This window comes from Sceloporus occidentalis, unplaced genomic scaffold (genome assembly GCF_023333645.1).
Source record: "Sceloporus occidentalis isolate IW3139 unplaced genomic scaffold, rSceOcc1.0.p SCAF_18, whole genome shotgun sequence".
Lineage (NCBI taxonomy): Eukaryota > Metazoa > Chordata > Lepidosauria > Squamata > Phrynosomatidae > Sceloporus > Sceloporus occidentalis.
In genome coordinates, this window is record NW_028316998.1 from 326,483 (window position 1) to 346,309 (window position 19,827).

Here is a 19,827-nt window from a genome sequence, read left to right on the forward strand (position 1 = left end):
GCGTGCAAAACCCAACCCTTTACAAATTGTGAACAGGTTATGATTAAAGCAGTAATTTAACCAGATTATGTGAACAGCCTCTGCTTTGCAGTAAACCCCTTTGATGGGTAACCACAAAGTAGGAAGAATATGAAAATCTCATTGTATCAAAAACATTGAAATGAAGTTAAAAAAAGTTATTCATATTGGCTGTAAGTATGGTATTGTGGTTTTAATTCCTTGCAAATGGAGGCTTTAAAGCAGACAAGACACTGCTTGTAAGTGAACATAACACCCAAAAATACATACATATATATACACACTATATTGGGACGCCTGACCATTACGCCAACAGGGACTTTAATGACATTGCATTCTAAACACATAGACATTACTATTTAGTTGGCCCCCCCTTTGCAGCTATAACAACTTCCACTCTTCTGGGAAGGCTTTCCACTAGATTTTGGTCTGTTTCGGTGGGAATTGTTGCCCATTCATCCAGTAGATGAGGCCTGGCTCTCAATCTCCGTTCCAGTTCATCTCAAAGGTGTTCTATGGGGTTGAGGTCAGGGATTTGTGTGGGCCAGTGAAGTATTTCCACACCAAACTCATTAAACCATGTATTGATGGACCTTGTTTTGTGTCTTGGTATGCTGAAGCATTAAGATTTCCCTTTACTGGAAGTAAGGGTCCCAACCCCTGCTAAACATTATCCCTCCTCCACTAAACTTTACAGTTGCCACAATGCAGTCAGGCAGGTAATGTTCTCCTGGCATCCACCAAACCCAGACTTGCCCATAAGACTGCTAAACAGAGAAGCGTGATTTGTCCATTCACAGAACGTTTCCACTGCTCAAGAGACCTGTGGCGGCGTGCTTTACACCACTCAATCCGATGCTTGTACTTAGTGATGTGGTATTAATGCTGATATAAATTTAAAAAATGCAGAATGTAGCAAACATATATCTCTGTTCAACTAATCTACAATTTTGCTAATTTAAAAAAATAAATCAGGTGTGAAAAAAGTACTACATTTCAACCATTCAGCACCCAGTGCTTCTTCTTAAAGCTTGAGTTGTAAAACATATGCTTTCATAATTTGCAAAATGTGTGTTGAATGTTGAAAGTGATGTGAGCCCATGAAGTCCTTTCTTTTAGATTTCTATTCAGGGATGGCATATTGCCCCGTACAAAGCCAGAGTAACAGTACATTACTTTAGAAACATACCAGTAAATGCCCCCCAATACAACTACTTTACTTACAGTAAAATATATCCCTGCCACACAAGACCCCAGCTTTTAAGCTTTTGCTCCCAGACTGGGCAGGAGTCTGCAGTGGCTGCAGATCACATACACACAGAACCTGCTTGAGAAGGTGCTTATATTTACAATAGCAGTGTTGGTTCCCAAGCACCTACTAAACAAATATATGTGAAGGTTCCCCTCCATCACCTAGTGCCCTAGGCAGGTGGGCAATTGCCCGGCTGGACCAGGGGGAGGGGACAATTAGCCCCCTGGCCGGTCTATCATTGTTTAAATAAGGCTGGTCCGAATTGGTCAGCATGCGAGCAGCTATAGGGAAAGGCTCCATGCAAGGAAAGGGAGAGATGTGTGTGACAGAGCATGTTTAAATGTGTGTGAGTGTAAGTGTGTGTTAAAGTAAGAGTGCGTGTGTGTTAGTTACTGGAGGGGGCAAGATTGCTGTGTGGCCAACTCAGATGTACCTGTCCCAAGACCAAAAGGTGCACCCCTCCTCGAGTCTCTAATCAATGTAGAAAACTAAATAGGATTTTTTTACTCCTTCAAGAGTACAATCAAGAAAAATGGTATATGTGAATGGATAGACTTGATGGACATATCTTCTCTTCAACTTTAAGAAGCAATCAGCCTTCAAGAGCATTCATTTATAGGGTGTGTATGTTAGGTAATTATTCCGGAGGTTCTCAAAATATAGTTCCAAGCTGTAATCTTCTATGATTAAAATGTAAAATAATATATTAGAAATATGACATGGAACATTTTTATTGTACCTTTGGTAGTGTTTGTTGTGATATTGTTTTTAATAAACCAAGATATAAATGACATCCTGTGCATTTTCATTGTATTAAAGGTGTTGTTTCAGTGAGACAAAAGGTTGACTGAGCTGTCCGGTATGTTAAGCAAATAAACTTTTCTTACGCCCCCTGAAGACGTAATCGCATAAAAAAATAAAAATTTTAGAAGCTTTTTCAGTAGTTTTATGCAACAACCAATCAGAGACTGCATTTGTGTCAAAATTATTATTATCGTATATAATATTAATTATTATTATCGTTTAAAGTGATTAGAGAATTATTTCAGGGGAGGATTTGGACATTAAGAAAAACAAACGGTGCTTCTAATGGTGCATATAGTTCTGCATGGTAGGTAGAACAGTACTTTTAAAATAACATATTTCTTTCAACATTTACATTATGCCTTACACAATACATTTACTCATCTTGCAAAAATAGGATGCCTCATAGTTTATACTTTATACATTATATCTGAGTACAATTGGTGGCAAACTACAATATGCAGCTTAAGAACTTTGAGAAAAATGTTGCTTTAAAAAAAAAATCAAGACTTCTGAAAAAAATACTACGGTTCCTTTAACAATTATGAACCGGAACCGATTCTTGTTATAAGTATTCTGCCAGCTACTACTACAAATAATTTGCAGCCCTTATGGTTTTATTTAAGAACATGCATCACTAAACCCCTGCTTACAGTAGCCAATAGTTTTTTTTTAGCTCAAATGACTAGACAAAAGTTGATAATCTTATTATGTTGACTTTAATCACCTAAACATTGCACCTACTGAAACATGCTAGCTTTTGAATATCCGTAATTGTTAATGATCCTCAGGCATTTAAGATGTATTTGCAGTCAATTTCTGCTTTGACTCTCACTTTGTTCTCACAGTTTGACCTAAAAATATAATGTTAACTATGCCCATATGTAAAGGATAAGTCCCAACAAAAGAAACCAGATTGCAACAGAAAAACTGGTAACCTTAGTTTAAAATTATCATAAATACTGTTTTCCATAATAAACCTCCAGATAACTCACAAATGCACTGACACACATATTTACACAAACATTTACACAAACTTACACACTTACGCTTATACATACTAACACACCCTTAGGGATACACATACTTACATACTCACGCTAACACATAGTGCCTCTCACACTTAAATATTAATGCTCACAAACACTTACATACACATACATGCTAACATACAAACACACATACACATTCACGCTAACACATACCTACACATACACATTAATACTCACACATACTTAAGTTTACACATCATGCTAACACACACACATCCATTCTAACACACATTTATACATACACCCTCACTCTAATACATACATTCATACATACACACTCCCTCCCCCTCACCTCACACACAGCTTTCTTGCTGGCTTCTTGCGTTCTGTGAGCAAGCAGGCTCACTTTGGATTACGTGACCCTGCTGAATTCCTTCCTCCCTTAGTCCAAAATCGTTCCAGGTCAAATTAGGCCTTTGTAAACAATTGCCCCCCTGACCCAACCCAGCCTGCCTCTGCTGTCCATGTTTACAAGAAATACAGTTCCCTATTGGGTGATAAGGCTCTTTGGTGGGCTGTAGCTGAATCAGCCCATTTACACTAAGAGGTCTGTGCTTAGCCTCTGTAGTCCCCCCTGCAGTCTGAAACATTTTGCAGTGGAGTGCTGATATATGACATCATACCCCAGCACTCTACACAAAGACACAGAGTGTAAAAAGTACTACTTGACAAATAGGTGGGTGTTTTGCACTGCCCATGATCAGGCCTAGGGAAACACCTCACATTACTAGTCTAATGTCCCTGTATAGGGTGTAACATATTGCCCCTGTTATGCTACTAATAACTTCAGTGCCACGTACATGTTACTTGTCCCTAGTAAAATTAATTAGCTAGTACTAGATTTGTCCTTGTCCCTTCCAGTCATTGGCTGCTGCAAATCTTAAAAAAGGAAAATACTTAAATATGTTTAAAATAATAGAAAGAGTAAAGCTCACGTTATGACATAGGAACGAAGGTTTGCAGTTTTTCCTGCATTTCCATTTACCAGATTAATTCTCTGGTTTTATTTATTTCCACTAATGAGCTCTCAAAGTTTATAGTGGTTTTAGCTCGAAAAAAACTTCTTACAAGGCAAAGTGAACATATTTTTGGTCAGTTTTCAAGTGTGTTTTCAAGTGAAAAGTTGCCTTGGAAGCAAAAAAAAATTGCCTTGTATGTATCTCTAAAACGTATAGATTACATCACGGCATATGGACTCATTTTCTACATAGACAATTTGTTAACCAGATGTTAACTGGGACTTTTGCACCTGCCAGCTGCCAGGCTCAAGGGATCCCTAGGAAAGAGGTGTCGGATGAGTTCTTATAACTACCAGCCTTACTCATACTATGATGCATTTTTGGCACAGGTGTCAAGCGCCAGTCCGCAAGGGCAACATACACACTTGGTCAGTGTAGTATTAGGGATGACAGCACAAAGCTTGTCAGACAGAGAATGAGCTTAAAAAGATCATTTGTACTCACTTTTTACCTCTGTGTGCTGCTAATTTTTAATAGGAAGTGCTACTGTAGATCAGCCTATACATTTGTCCTATGTCGAAGGTGGGGAACTGCTGGGCACCACTGTTGATGCACATTACCTTATATGCAACTGCAGAATGTCTAAAGTTGATCTGTTTCACTTTCAAAGTGCATTGTCCATCCTTGTCCTATGTACATTCACCAAAGGGGCTGCATACAAAGTCCATGAAAGTACCCAATCACTGTGTAAATGTAGCCCAGGAACAATTGCCCTATACCTCCTTTGCCAGCCCTTCCCCTTACGCTCCAGGCTTGAAATTGGTACTGTTGAGTTCACCGCTTCACACACATAATACATGGTCACCAGCCTTGGTATACATTCAGTACACATGTAATGTCAGAAGGAAGCCAGAAATAAGTGTTGTTTTAAGGACATTGCCTAAAAAATAGAATGATTATTATTATATCATAATTTGCCTACTCATCTGTATACATATAAAGGCTTGCCACTGTACAAATTGTCAGCCAAGTTTGGCAGGGCTAAAGTTCAAGGTCCAATTGGATGTTTGCATTAAGTGGAGGATTTAGATAATGGAAGACCTGGTACCTGCTGTACTCTGCTAAAAATACTAAGCGGCTGCTCACAACAGGCTTGTGGTGCTGACTGATTGCAAATGTAACAGCTTGCATCGAGAAGAGTGGTAGTTAAAGAAAAGATATAAAAACATTTTGTAAAGGAAATATAGAAGAATATTTTGACAACAACTTGCCTGTGTAGCATTATAGTTTAGGAAAGTAGCTGCACATTAGAAATTTCCGACGTCACCACCCTGTCCTAGCCCATTATGTTAATCGCCAAGTTGCCCTCAATGTTAAAAAAAACCATATGACTCAAGGTAGAAATATTGGGGTTCACATCAGTGTGGGACTGTTGAGAACTCAAGGAACATCTGGAGGCTGGGATTCATATAAATGTATTGGCTGTTGAACTTTGATGGCAGCACTGTATTTCCATTTTGATTTTTATGACATAGGTCATGTTGTTTTATGTAGGTGGACCCTAATTATTCAGTTGGTCGTGGTCAGTGGAGGCGGTACAACAACACGTCATCTAATGTTTCTATAAAAGGTCATTTTTGTATTATCTTAACCTTAGACAATTTTTGCTATAACATGTTTTGTAGGAACTATATAGAAAATATCAGTCCTCTTTGATATCAACTTTTTCCTCATCAGAAGCACATGCTATGAAAGGGGTTAAAGGGACACTCAGCACAAGAATACAATGAAGAATTCCCTGAAAGGAGCATCCAATAGAGACTATAGATAAAAATGATCTGAACCATATTATTTTAAATGCTTAAGACCGAGGCTAACAAGTTTCTATTAAAATGAGGCTATTATATATAGATATAATACAAATAAAACAGGAACATGCACTACCGTTCAAAAACTTGTGGTCACTTATCTTTTTTCATGGAAAACAAGGAAATACCTAGCTGTGCAAACATAATTGCAAAAGGGTTTTCTAATTATCAGTCTTTTAAAAATTATAAAGTTGGAATAACTGACACAATGTGCCATTGGAACACAGAAGTGATGGTTGCTGATAAATGGCCTCTGTACACCTATAAAGATATTCCATAAATAATCAGTCGTTTCCAGTTACAATAGTCATTTACAACATTAACAACATCGGCACTGTATTTCTGATACGTTTCATGTTATTTTCATGGAAGAAACTTTGCTTTTCTTTTATAAACAAGGACATTTCTAAGTGACGTTTGTGCGGTAGTCTATATATGTGTAATAAAACACATACAAGAGATATACAAATATATATAAAATGTCAATGGACTCATTATTCCCTGTTCTACTTGCAGATGTTTTCTTTCACAATATTTCAGTATTCCCTGTGAAGTCAGACTGCACTTAAGAAGAGATCAATTATGAAAAACAGTTGGGTTGTAAAAATGTTCAGCTGCTGTCACCGATGAAAGCTCAAAATGCTGACAGAAACCCACAATTGTTAGTCAGAATGAAATCTTAGGGAAAAAAAACATAATTCCCCAGCTTCCTTTATCTAAGTAGGTTGAATTAATTAATTTATTTCATTACAAAACTCAATAGTTTTGAATACATATCTTGTTAATCTAATGTCAAAATGTTTGACATTTTGGGTACTAGAAAGGAGGAGAGATATTTCAATTGTAAAGCACAATCTGTGAGTTTTCTACTTGCATAGTGAGTCATAAAAAAAAAGATCCTTGCTACTGAAATTCAAACATATTTAAAAAGTAGTTTGCATGGATATCTACATTCCTTCTAGCAACCAGTCAGTTCAAGTAAACCGAACATTTTTTCCACAAATCTTTAGGCAGCTTTTGAAATAAAATCATTAATTAGAATATTGACAAAGAAACCTACAAATATATTACATTGCAATATATCCAGTACCAATAACATATTTCTTTATATACTCAGATTTTGGGTTTTTTTATGTGCTATTCCACCTACTTTGCTCATTTGACACTTTTTTTTAACTTACTTTAGCTTTATAAACATCATTCCTAGCACTGTTAAATGCGTAAAACTACCCCGAGATAAATTTGCCTCATTCGTATTTTTTGCCAGGAACACATGTTTGTCACATGACAGAAAAGTAGCCATTGATAATTATTTTAAAAATTCCTTGTAAAGGATGTTGTTATTTTTTTAAAACTAAAATCCCCAGAAGATGTAATTTAAAATACTAGAAAGATCAATTAATATTTTGAATAAGTGGAACAGCACTTTTAAAAGCAGAATAAAAAATAACAGATATTAGAAAATATATATATCTTTTAAGTAAAATGGGTGATTTAAAAATATTTATATACTATAAGTATAATAAAAAAACAATATATATATATATATATTCATAAACATATTATTAACCAACTATTTTTTTTTAGTGTGTAAAGAAAAACAGCAGTTTTGAGTAAATATGAACACACCAGCGTCCGTGACAAGACTTGTGAAGTCATATATACTACAAAGCCTATTGCTCCATGCCCCTGGCATTGTGTATGCATATACATACTTTCTAAATGTATTATTCTTTCTGCATACAAACCAATATTCATTCCACTAAAACATTTCCAGATTGCAAATATAGTCTGTTTCTGGTTCCACACACCCGCTATTCTGCTGTTTTAGGGTGCAGGAAACATTTTACAACAGGCATTTATAATTTTACATCCTGGCCAGAATTTTCATTAATGGGTTAACTGACACCCATTACAACATACATATATTAACATGGTTAATAAAGTTACACTTTCATACTCTTTATGCGTTATTTTGTTGTGGGACAGCTTTATTTTAAGTAATGGCAATTCTCATTCTGTTTTTGTTACTCAAAGTTTACTAACATTTATGTTATGTAATATATTGTACATAATTCTGTATTCTACAGAAAGTATCACATGAACACACGAATTTATAGAAAAAAAAAAAATCATGTTTCCTTATAAATCAATTTTCACTAAAGAACGAAACCAAAAAGAAAAATCACATTGGTTTGGTAGTTTATCATGGTTTTTGTCAGTTTGGAGGCCACAGTATCCTTGAAATATAAAAAATGTCTACCTATGTTCAATAATGCAGGGCAAGATGGATGAACCTAAGACATATACAGTTAAAACATGGTTTCATAGAAAGTGCTGAATAGATTTACTATGGCACCTAATTCTATGTTGCCTGAAACTGCTTTAGGCGCTTGAATCAAAACGGTTGACATAAGAAAGTGGAGTAGAAATGTAATTCTATTAGAAGGCACGTCTCATAAAATATCACCTAAGATCTCAAATATTTGTAGTTTCTGATATCTACAAATTGCCATCATCATAAGGCTTACTGAAACGGAATCATTTTTTTCAGCCCAGATTTGGTCTTCCCTTGTTTTTGTGTATGCCATGCAAACCAGCCACTGCTAGATCTGTTTAAACAAAAAAAGTACCGGTATCTAGCTAAATTCATAGACTTTAAATATTGCAAATAAAGAAAAAATATTAGAAAACACGCCAGTTAATTACCGATATGTGCCATTTCTTGATGCACTGATGACTCTCTACCATGTCCCACTTTACCAGAAAAACCAAATTAATATATGTCCCAACCTCATTGTTATTAGCAAGCAATCCACCAATTCAATCCGTACAATTATCCAACAGATGAAAAGCTATTTTCTCATAATGCTGAATACCGACTCTAACGCTTGAAACAAATTCTACTCAAAGTTCAAAGTGATGATGATATGATTTCCTCTCTTCAAAATCAGCTATAGTAAACGGCTTTCCTCGCTTTTATTTTACTGTCAGTATCACTTTAATCTCTACATGCATGCACAAGAAGAATTTTACACTTTTAGCAAAATGCCCTAACACACAATTTGACATACAAAATGAATATATGTTGGGCACATGTTAAAACAAAAAACAATCCATGTGTTGGAGCTTTTCTTTTTGTTAACCATTTCATGCTGTTAATGCACAAGGAACATACATAAGCATCACACTAAAATGTGTAAAAAAAAAGCATAGAATAAGAGATTCATTTTTTTTTAAATCACTGACATCTGTTACTTTCCCCCCAAAATAATTAACCTCTTCAAGGCCGACGAGGTTAGCGATCATATTTCTATTATTCGAGCATATTTAAAGATGAAAAGCTAATAAATTTTAATATTAAAAAGTGAAAACAGCTAGTTAACCCTTTGGTCTTGGGGCACAGAGCAATGACATCTAAAGGGATTAATCTTCTACATTCCATAGATCATAGTTGCATCTGTAAACCATTATGACAAAGTATGCAACTGTTGCTTTAGATTGTCATGTCGATTTTGCACCCCTGCAGAAGGAAATGGAAATCATTTGTTCTTTCCATCAGCAGAGTTTTAGTAGCTGTATCTGACATGAAAAATAAATCGGTCCTGTGTATGTTGTTGGATGAATACAAATTCTGCACAGATGTTTCACATTGTCATATGAAACCATATAGGTATAGAATCTTTAAGATCCAATAAGGAATTCAAAGCTACCAAAAGCCTAGAAATAGGATACCACCAATATCAAATCTGTTGGAAATCGCTCAAGCTGCAACTGAAAGTCACCCTATTGCATCTTCCACTGGAATTATGGGTAAATAACCACAAATCTTTGCAAATCATTAAGGACTATTATTCAATAGTCGCTGGATAAAGATTGCCTAAACACAGAAGATCACCAAGAAATCAAGCTTGCCACAAACTACTTTAAGACTTTTATGGGGCTTCCTGTATTTAACAAAAACTACTGTTACTAGTGTGAAATCCTTACAGTGATCATAATGTGAATTTTCATGGTCCAAAAATGTGAGGGTTTTTTTGTTACTATAAATTTCTTTTAAATATTAATTTGTGCAGTCAAGTATATATATATATATATATATATATATATATATATATATATATGTGATATATGGTTATGTGATTATTACTATTGATGCACAATAAGATATTGAAAAAATATATTGGGCCATTTGCCGGCAGGCACTATTTTGAAAGCTGTTCACTGTCAATTAAATAATATATATTTGTGTGCAAGAAAAATTAAAAAGGAGAAACAGTGAAAATGCTTTGGGCACTAAACAAACTCAGTAAAGGACCAATTCAGTCCTGGGGGGTTTTATAACCAAAGGACCAAAATATTTTTTGTAATTTTTACCATGTGAACCCACACAAATTATACATAAATTTGTTTAGGGCAAGTAAGGCCTTCTTTTAAAAAAAAAATAAATACATTAAACATACTAATTATGAATTTTTGCAATTTTACATACATTAAACTTTAATATGCATTCTTCATGTATGTGTGTGTGTGGGGGGGGTAAAAGCCACTTAACTATATGCCATTCATACCAGTTTTTGCTGCTGGAAGGAAAGTGCTGCCGCTGAAATCAATGGGAATACTTTCTGTACAGAACTCTCAAATGAGCTGGTGAGCAAACATTGTCCTCTTGCAATATCATTAAATAAATAACACCCCCCCCCCCTGGGAGCAGTGGGGAAGGAATTACTAAAAGCAATCTGGGTGGGTCTGGTTGCCAAGTAAGATATAGGGGGTAGTGTCATCCCAAAAATAAATTGCCCAATTCCCTCCTCCCTTCAAGTTCCCTTAGCGATGACTATTTGACCTTGTCTGTTACACTGATGTGCATGTGCTCTTCCCTTCCTCTTTCAGTGGGTACTCACAGCCCCACAGGCCTTTCTGTATATATATAGCTCAACATTAAGCCAACAAGTCCCTAGTTACTTGCTTGTTAAGACCTACACTACAACATGGCCTGAAGTTTCCCAAGTTTAAATAACATTTCTGACCTTGAAGGCCCATCAGATTTAAAAACTAAAATAAAAAATAATAATTTAAATAAAAGCATTTCTCTTGAAAAGAGGGCATCTGGAACCTATTCTTCACTGTAGTGGTAATGATGACTGGAATATGGAGCACTTGTATTACTTATTACTTACCAGACAACTTACACAAAATACCATAAGAAAGCTTTAAAATAAATTTTTAAAACCACTACAGTGGGTTATATTAGTTAAAATCTAGGTTATTTGCCAACCAGATGATATTGCAAGGTCTTCAAGCAAACTACTAAAAAATATAGATTATGATTGAATTTAGAGCTAAAAAGCCCATCTACCTTACCCACTGAACATTTAATGGGATTTTACTAGCATCTACCACATCTGCTGAAAGACTGTTTATGTGACCTACCAACCCGCGTGTAAAATAAAAAAGTAACACAAATGGCAGATGACTGGGTGTGGAATAAAGCCTCCACTGGCATTTTAAATCTAGCGGCCGATAAAGGACATATTTGTGCTGGCAGTCACACATTAAGGGAGCAGATCTCTTGTGTGAGTAACAGTAAATTTGAGTAATCCGTGCAGATTTCCAGATGGCCAATCCGGCCCAGCAGATGACTTTCAGTGCTGAATTCAGTTATGGTTTGATGTTGTAACATTTCCTACTAAAACTACTTAGCGAATTATGTAAATTCACCACGGTGATGTAAAGAGCTCTTATCATGGCTGTTTATGGAATTGGGTTTGATTTCATACAATTCAGTAAGTGTATTCATTGCAATAAATAAGATTTTCTCTAATGGAAAATGGACTGAAAAATGGAATCTCTTGTGGACTGCCCTAGCCGAACCATTTCAGTTCCAGAGATTAAAGCATCCTTGGCGACCGTGTGTGTGGTGTTCCATGGGGGTTACGTATTAAAAAGGACTATATTGCAAGGCTTTAAAAGTGGCCTTAAAACAACCACAGCAGCCAATGGAATACAGCAATAAACAGAACCATTTAATTGGCTGATATGGAAACTTTTTCAAACATTATCACTTTTTGAACATAACCCCAATGTACCTAATTTCGGTTTAAACTTTGAGTAACACGGGATGCCTGTTAGCCTCCATATAAAATCAATTTATCATCAAAATAATGTTAAAACATTAATTTCTAAATGTAATAATTTTTTTTCTATAACATAGCATGCAATACTTAATTTAGGTGATAAAGTGACAATATACTGTGTTATAATTGTCTGCAATAACATCTTCATTGTCAAAGATGTTATGTATGTTGCAAATATGAATACATAGTAATACATTAATTACAATGTAGAATCATACAGTGCAGTTGAATTTACCTATAATGGGAAAATCAGCCACCCAATCACATAATGACATTCCACTCAGATCCAAAAAAATTGAACACTAGAACTTAATTTATTATAGCCCTATTCTGCATGATACAGCATATGTAAATGCATTATAGTATATAATAAAACTATTATTTTTGCTATAAAATGCTTTTGTTTATTCTATTGTAAAGTACAGTACTTTGGAAAAGACACAGGACAATACTTATGTCTGCATGCACCCAAAACATTTTAAGGATTAATATGCTTAACTGTTTCTGTATAGGTTTTCTTCTTTTCCTTCCTGCGTACATACATTCTCCTGGTGGAATCATTGTGGTTCGTCCTGCGACAATACAAAACAAATAAAAGAGAAAGAGAGAAAGACAGGTGTATTTAAAGACATGTCTTGGCTGTCCTTCCACTCTTCTTAAAGGAGCTGGTACAAGTGTAACTTTATGACACTATATCATTAAAGTTAAATTGTGATTGCAGAATAAACTGTGAATATATGTGCAATGATCACAACTGATTAGCTGTACCGCTGTACTGTCTAGGACATAATTTACAGAGAAATGTAGAACATTAAGTGTGTCAAAATATATAGTGCTGGCAGCAGCACTTAAAGATTAGGTTTGCATTTTATTTTAAAAAACAAATACATTTGCATACTCATCATACCCGCGGATACATTTGTGTAGTATGTGCAGTGTATAGATACAGTATATATATATATATATATATATATATATATATATATATATAATAAATGTGTGCTTGTGTGTGATTTTGTTTTATGAAAAATGCACATATTTAACCATTTTAGTATAAATGCAATGCACAAATATTTGTACACCAGTGTTTTGTTTGAGTATTATGTAACACATTTAAGCCGTAAGTAATTACATCGCTATTTTGTCACAAATAGATTTACGACAGAAGTAAGTGTTTAAAAAATGGAAATGGTAGGTGTGATAATAAATAAATTCCACATTTTAATTATAACATCTCTAATATTCGTCAGACAACGTACATCATGGCAACTCCAAACAAGTGAACAAAAAAAGTTCTGCACAACTACCTCAGTGTCTTTACACTGAAGTTTTACACTTAAAATTGTTTGAAAACACTTTTAGCAAGACAAAAGTATTCAATATTTACATCATATTGATGATAGCTAGAGTTTCAATGTTAATCAATAAAAGGGTTAAATTAAAAGTTACCAAGTAATAACCGTGTAGGGTTTAAGTGACAGTTGAGGAATAGAGGTACAATTAGTTTAACACTTTCTTCCCCGGGAAATCCTGTGTTGCAATCCATAATAAGAGTGCACCTGTAGCATCTAAGGCCAGCACTCATAGTGTTAAGTGTACCTAAATTACATAATCTATGCAATATTGCACTAGCAAAAAGTACATATCAGAAGCTGAAAAAAGTTAAGTTTACATGAAGAAAAAGTGGTGCGCTGAAAAGGCACAATATTCGCCCAACACTAGCCTGAAGACGAGGTTTAGGTGCCAAACTAAGCTGCACGTGGGCACACAAAGCTCTGACATATGACAGGTACACAACTCACCCTTTGCCACTGACTCAACTTTCACAGTCTGATTAAGAGATGAGTAGATACATCCAGGGATGACGGGCTGATCGCTCCTTCCTTTGATGCGAGGTCCAGCTTTGGTAGAGTTGTAGATACTGGGTGAGGACTGAGCTCACACTCCGCTCCTATTTACTAGATGGTGACAATGCCTGTACCATCTGTCAGTGAAGTGGTGCGCCTCTGAGCTGCCTCCCCCCACCACACTTATGTTGTAAAGAGTTTCTCTCACTTCCTTATGATTCATTCAGGTGCTGGGTATGAAAGTGAATGACATGAACAGGCTCTTCTTCTAACATCAGGATTAGAACTCATGGTAGAGGGTGCCACCTAGTGGACGATAATACTCAGTACCTCTCCCTGCAAACCAATGTTGTAGACAGTATGTATTTATGGATGTCTATGTATGTGTGTATTTATACATACGTATATGAAACAAATAACACACACACACACACACACACACATATATATATATATATATATATATATATATATATATATGTGTGTGTGTTATATTATGTGTGTGTGTTCAGGTGAACATGTTGACATCTTTTGCTTTTCTTTTACTGACATTGTTGTATGTTTTAATAAACAAGGATCACATTTTGAAAAGCAAAGCACCAATACCCTTGGCTACATAAAGAAAGGATGGAAAATAAAAATAACTTTTAAGATCAATTTAAGTACTTTGACATCCTCCATCTGGAAGCACCTCACTAGTTGTCTGTTGGTACAGCTTGCATGCACTATGCTGGAGCTAATAAGCACACTAAAATAACCTTTTGGATGGCAGATGATGGAACAATCTTTATACTGCCAGCAATTGGCTGGGCCATATGGCACCTTTTATTTTTTTTCACACATTGCAGGTTTTTAGTTTTTGTGCACCTGTAAAACACTTTTTCTACTTAACATGTTTATTTTGGAAACAGTCTCAAATACACTGTACTTTTGGGTGCAAGGTGGGTTTGCCCTTTTACTGTTATATTTTCAAGAAAAAGACTTGGCTCTCCAGCTTGGGAAAGGAATGGAAGAGGGCACATGATCACCTCATTTTCACAGATGACAGGAATGACACCTTGGGTATCAGTAGGTCACAGAGTCACATAAAAATTGTAGCAAAGCCCCACCTAGTAATCACACCCCTAACAGAATATTGTTTCAATAATGCTTCATTCTGTCATTGTATACAGGGTCGCAATTTGAAACTTCTGTAGAAAGAGTACTTTAGTGGAATGGTGCCTAAAAGGAAGCATTTAAACCTTTGTACAATTCAAGGCACTGTCCACCCTGTTAGAAGAAAGCAGATATTTTGTCAACATGTCAGCCCTGGCAGGGGAGGCTGGGGGCAATTGCTCCTCAGTCCTGTCCAAGATTCTTCCAGGCTGGCCCGCAACAGTGTGCAAGCAGCAATAAGAGAAGGCTCTGGACAAGGTAAGGTTGGGAAGGTGTGGAAATGTGATGGTGTGAGGTGTGATGGAGTGAGGGATAAAACTGGGTGAGGAACAGCCAAGCTCACTAACAAGGTGAGGTTGCTAGAGACAGTTCAATATCAAAACTCACACACCATGGCAAGACTGAGCACAGCAACAAGACACAGGGTAGCTATACTACATCAGCAAGTTCTCTCCCAGACAGATATTTCAAAGCAGACAGGGATTTCCAGATGTTCTGTCCAAACTCTTTTGAAGAACCACAATGTTGAGGTAAAAGGGCCACCATTCTAAATCTTGGGGCCCAGTTCATTTTTTTGCACAACATAACAAAAATGGAAGCACACGCTAAAAAGCATACATATTCAGATTCAGTGGTTCTGCTGAAATTACCAACATATACACACAACCTTATTATATATTCTAGTTACCTCTCTCTTTCATTCTGCTCTCTCCATCTTTTCCTTCCTTCCTCATCCCACAACACTGTCCAGCAGCCACTTTATCCCCAAGGCACAGCGCTATCCAACTGCCCCCTCTATCCTGTACACTAAACTAATAGAGCCTTTTTGGTATGAATTATTTGTTGCATGGCATAGGATTTGTGGACAGTGAAGTTCTAATCATAGTACATTTAGCATTATGTATTGATAAGAGCCAAACCCTGCATTTTTTTGTCAGTTGAGTTGACATTGCATAAGGCATAGAAAAAATTTAAGGATTTTCCCTAATCTTCTTTTGTAATAATCTGCATGATTGTACTTGCCTCATGAAATAAGTTCCCATCTATTGTTAAGTTGTTTCATGCTTAAGGTCAGGGGCCGGCTGGGCCATCCGGCAGCCCCCTCCCAGGCCGGTCCAAAATTCTTCAAACAGGCCCAATCTGACTTAGAAGCTTCACAAGCCGAGGCATTTTGTGACCCCGCTGTAAAAGCACAGCTGCTTGCACAGTGTATGTGTGCGATCGGCTATTAAAAAAGGCTCTGAACAAGGGTAGGGAGTAAGGGTATGTGACAGAAGGAGTGAGTATGTATATACTGTACATTCACTGACCACTTTATTAGGTACACCTGTTCAATTGCTTGTTAACACAAATAGCTAATCAGCCAATACAATGGCAGCAACTCAATGCATTTAGGCATGTGGACGTGGTCAAGACAACTTCCTGAAGTTCAAACTGAGCATCAGAGGAGAATGGACAGAGTGGTTGAGATGACAGAAAGGAAACAGTAACTCAAATAACCACTTGTTACCACCAAGGTATGCAGAATACCATCTCTGAACGCACAAGACGCTGAACCTTGAAGCAGATGGACTACAGCAGCAGAAGACCACACCAAGTGCCACTCCTTTCAGCTGAGGCTACAATTTGCAAAGGCTCATCAAAATTGGGCAATGAAAGACTGGAAGAATGTTGCCTGGTCTAATGAGTCTCAATTCCAGCTGCAACATTCAGATGGCAGGGTGAGACTTTGGTTTAAACAACATGAAAAATTCATCCATCCTGTCTTGTATCAACGGGTCAGGCTGGTGGTGGTGGTGTGGGGGACATTTTCTCGGCACACGTTGGGCCCCTTACTATCAAGAATGCTAAAGTGGGTGTTTAAGTGTGTAATGGCATAAGTGTGTATTTGTAAGTGGGTATGTGTAAGCATGAATGTGTAAGTATGTATTATAGTGGTAATGTGTGTGTTGAGATGAGAGTGTTTTAAGGTGAGTGTGTAAGTGTGTGTTAGTGTGGGTTTCTCTTTGACTATGCATTATGCAATTTCTTGATGCATGATCTTTTTCTTCAGTAGTTAAAAGTGAAATGAAATGCTTAGGTTTACCTAAATTTACATACAGTATAACCCATGGTTTGGTGAATAAACCCCTAAGCATAACAATTTAAGGGACAGGGACATTCCCAAAGCACTATGTTGTTGAACTGGAATTAGGTCATGGTAGTGATTATGGGTTATGGGTTTTCCCCATTGTGTTAGTTGTGTTTTGCAGAAGTAAAAATTAGCAGCAGTTTCCTTGGGCTGGTAAAATTCCTTAAAAAAATAAAAACTTTACTAGTTTAATAATCATACATATTTTGCTACAGATTTAAGCACAGCTTTAGAAACACAATAATACAGTATGTGAGGTATTCTGGTGACACCTACTGACACTCTTAGTAGCTGCAACCAAAAAGGTTGTAATTATAAATGTTATAATTATTAATTAACGCTGTCCTAACTAATTATCTTACGTATATATTAATTTCTTAATTAAATATTATGTATCTTTATTATTTGTTTGTTCATTAAGTAAATTATAATAGTTTTTCGTTTTGCAGATATTACACTTTCCTCCTCCGCCAGATTGTATTGATTGAACATCTATATGAACATGACTATAAACTCCAAATGTTGTGGGAGCATTTTCACATCCATACAACTAACTGTTAATTTATAAGCCATCATTGATTTAGTAGATTGTGTAGATATAACAAAGGCTGGATATTGTAAATGTATGAGGGGCCTTTAGCAATGGTGAAAGGTTACTATCAGGATTGCAAGGGGTCTCAGGGCAAAGTTACATCTACATATTGCCTGGCTGTCTATAAAATGATGGTTGCCTGAGAGGGACATAATTTTTTGGCTAGTCCCATCAATGGTCCTGTCACAATTCAGAGTGGCAAATGTTGCACCACACAAGTGTACACTTGAGGCTGTGCTACAGCAGTGTCATCTAGCTGCATAAATCTTGGTACTCATGTTGTACTGCTTTCTGGAATACCCTGCCCTGTTCTGTCAGACTTTCTCATTTCAAAAGCTCATTGAGGTTGTCCTTTCACAATGTACATACTTGGGAACTCTCCAGGTTTGGCCCGGAGAACTTTGGGAGAGGCGCTGCTTCTCCGGTTCTCCGGGTCAACACCAAAATCCTCCGGGCCACGGGAGCGAGGTCCTGACACCTTCCACTTCAGCGGGAACACCCATAAGGTCACATGCACACACACTTACATGCTCACCCAGAGGCTCACACTAGCACAACCACTCACAGCAACACAATCAGGAACTCAACACTAACATGCACACGATAATGAATGTAGAGGAGGATCCCGTAATGCCAGAACATCGTCAACGCACTCTGAAGGCAGGAGAGCGTAGGAGACGTAGTCGAACAAGCCAGGTCAAAACCAGAGGACCAAATCAGAGCCGAATCAGAATCCAGAAGCCACGTCAAACAAGCCGGGTCAATAGGAACAGGAACAGAGCCAAATCATGCACTAATAAGCAGAATCAAGGGAAAGCCGGGTCACAATGGGTTAAACGCATCAAACTCAAGCAGGAACAACGGTACACACTTACACCAACCAAGGGTAGTGAGAAGATGCAGCATTTAAATAGGCAGGCAGGAGCGAGAACGAGCCAATTCAGGTCACCTGAAGTCATATATATGCGTCACCGCGCAAGGCGGAGTCGGGATCACGTGACCGTGGGTGCATCCAGGGAGACGCGTCGTCTGCCTCGCGGTGTGCAAGGTAGCTGGTAAGGAACTGATGCCCGCAACCTCAGAAGATTGGAGACAGCAAGAGGAGGTCCTCGGAGTGAGTCCTGCTGCTGTAGACATTGGAGGGCAGCGGGACCGGAGTGTCGTGGGACGACTGCGCTGTGAAGTCCTGACACACACTATCATACCCAGACACACAAAGTAATATACACAGACACTCACGCTAACGCATACCTACCCAGACACTGACAACATAAACAGGCACACACTGACATTAACACATATGGTCACACACTCAGAGAACATTCACAGTAACATACCCAAACACACAAACACCCATACAAACACACTCTAACTTACCCAGACTAGACTTGTGCATTCATATTCGGGCGAGCATGAAAAAGAACACAAAGGGTGCATTTTCGTTGTGCAGCCCAAATACCGAAGAAACAAACATGGTAGCAGCAAAACGTACACAAAGACTAAGAAACACAACACGGGGAATCTTCATGTTCGTTAAAATCTCCAACTAATCTCCCTAGTTAAGGGGAGTGTAAATCCATAGGATCGATCAAGGAGTTAAAAGTCCATGTGAGCTACTCTATTGGTCGCCTGCAGGGACCTCCTCTGGCATCAACCAAAAGGTCATGTTCCGCTGTCAGGAGTTAAAGGTCTGTACGAGCGACTCTATTGGTCGTGGCAGGGAGCTCCTTTATAGGTTGATGCAAGTTCCTTTAACTCCTGGAACCTCCGAAGGCCAAGTTCCGCCGTCAGGAGTTAAAGGTCTGTACGAGCAACTCTATTGGTCGCCAGCAGGGGGCTCATCTGACATTAACCAATGAATAGCAGCTGCACTTCATTGGTTGATGGCAGAGGAGGCCCCTACCGGCGACCAATAGAGTTGCTTGTACGGACCTTTAACTCCTGACGGCGGAACTTGGCTTTTGGAGGTTCTCTTTTCGGGCGGGGGGGGGCGTGGCTTGCCTTCCTCGAAG

The 19,827-nt window shown here is 37.5% G+C and overlaps 1 protein-coding gene across 1 annotated transcript in view; it reads right to left on the minus strand.

Annotated features, from left to right (window-relative positions):
- Positions 1-12,651, minus strand: part of AHRR (aryl hydrocarbon receptor repressor) — a 121,896-nt gene extending 109,245 nt beyond the window's left edge. The window contains exon 1 of the mRNA XM_089482269.1: positions 12,590-12,651. Within this exon, the coding sequence (XP_089338395.1) occupies positions 12,590-12,651 (62 nt within the window). The remainder of the gene's footprint in view (positions 1-12,589) is intronic.
- Positions 12,652-19,827: the final 7,176 nt, after the last annotated feature.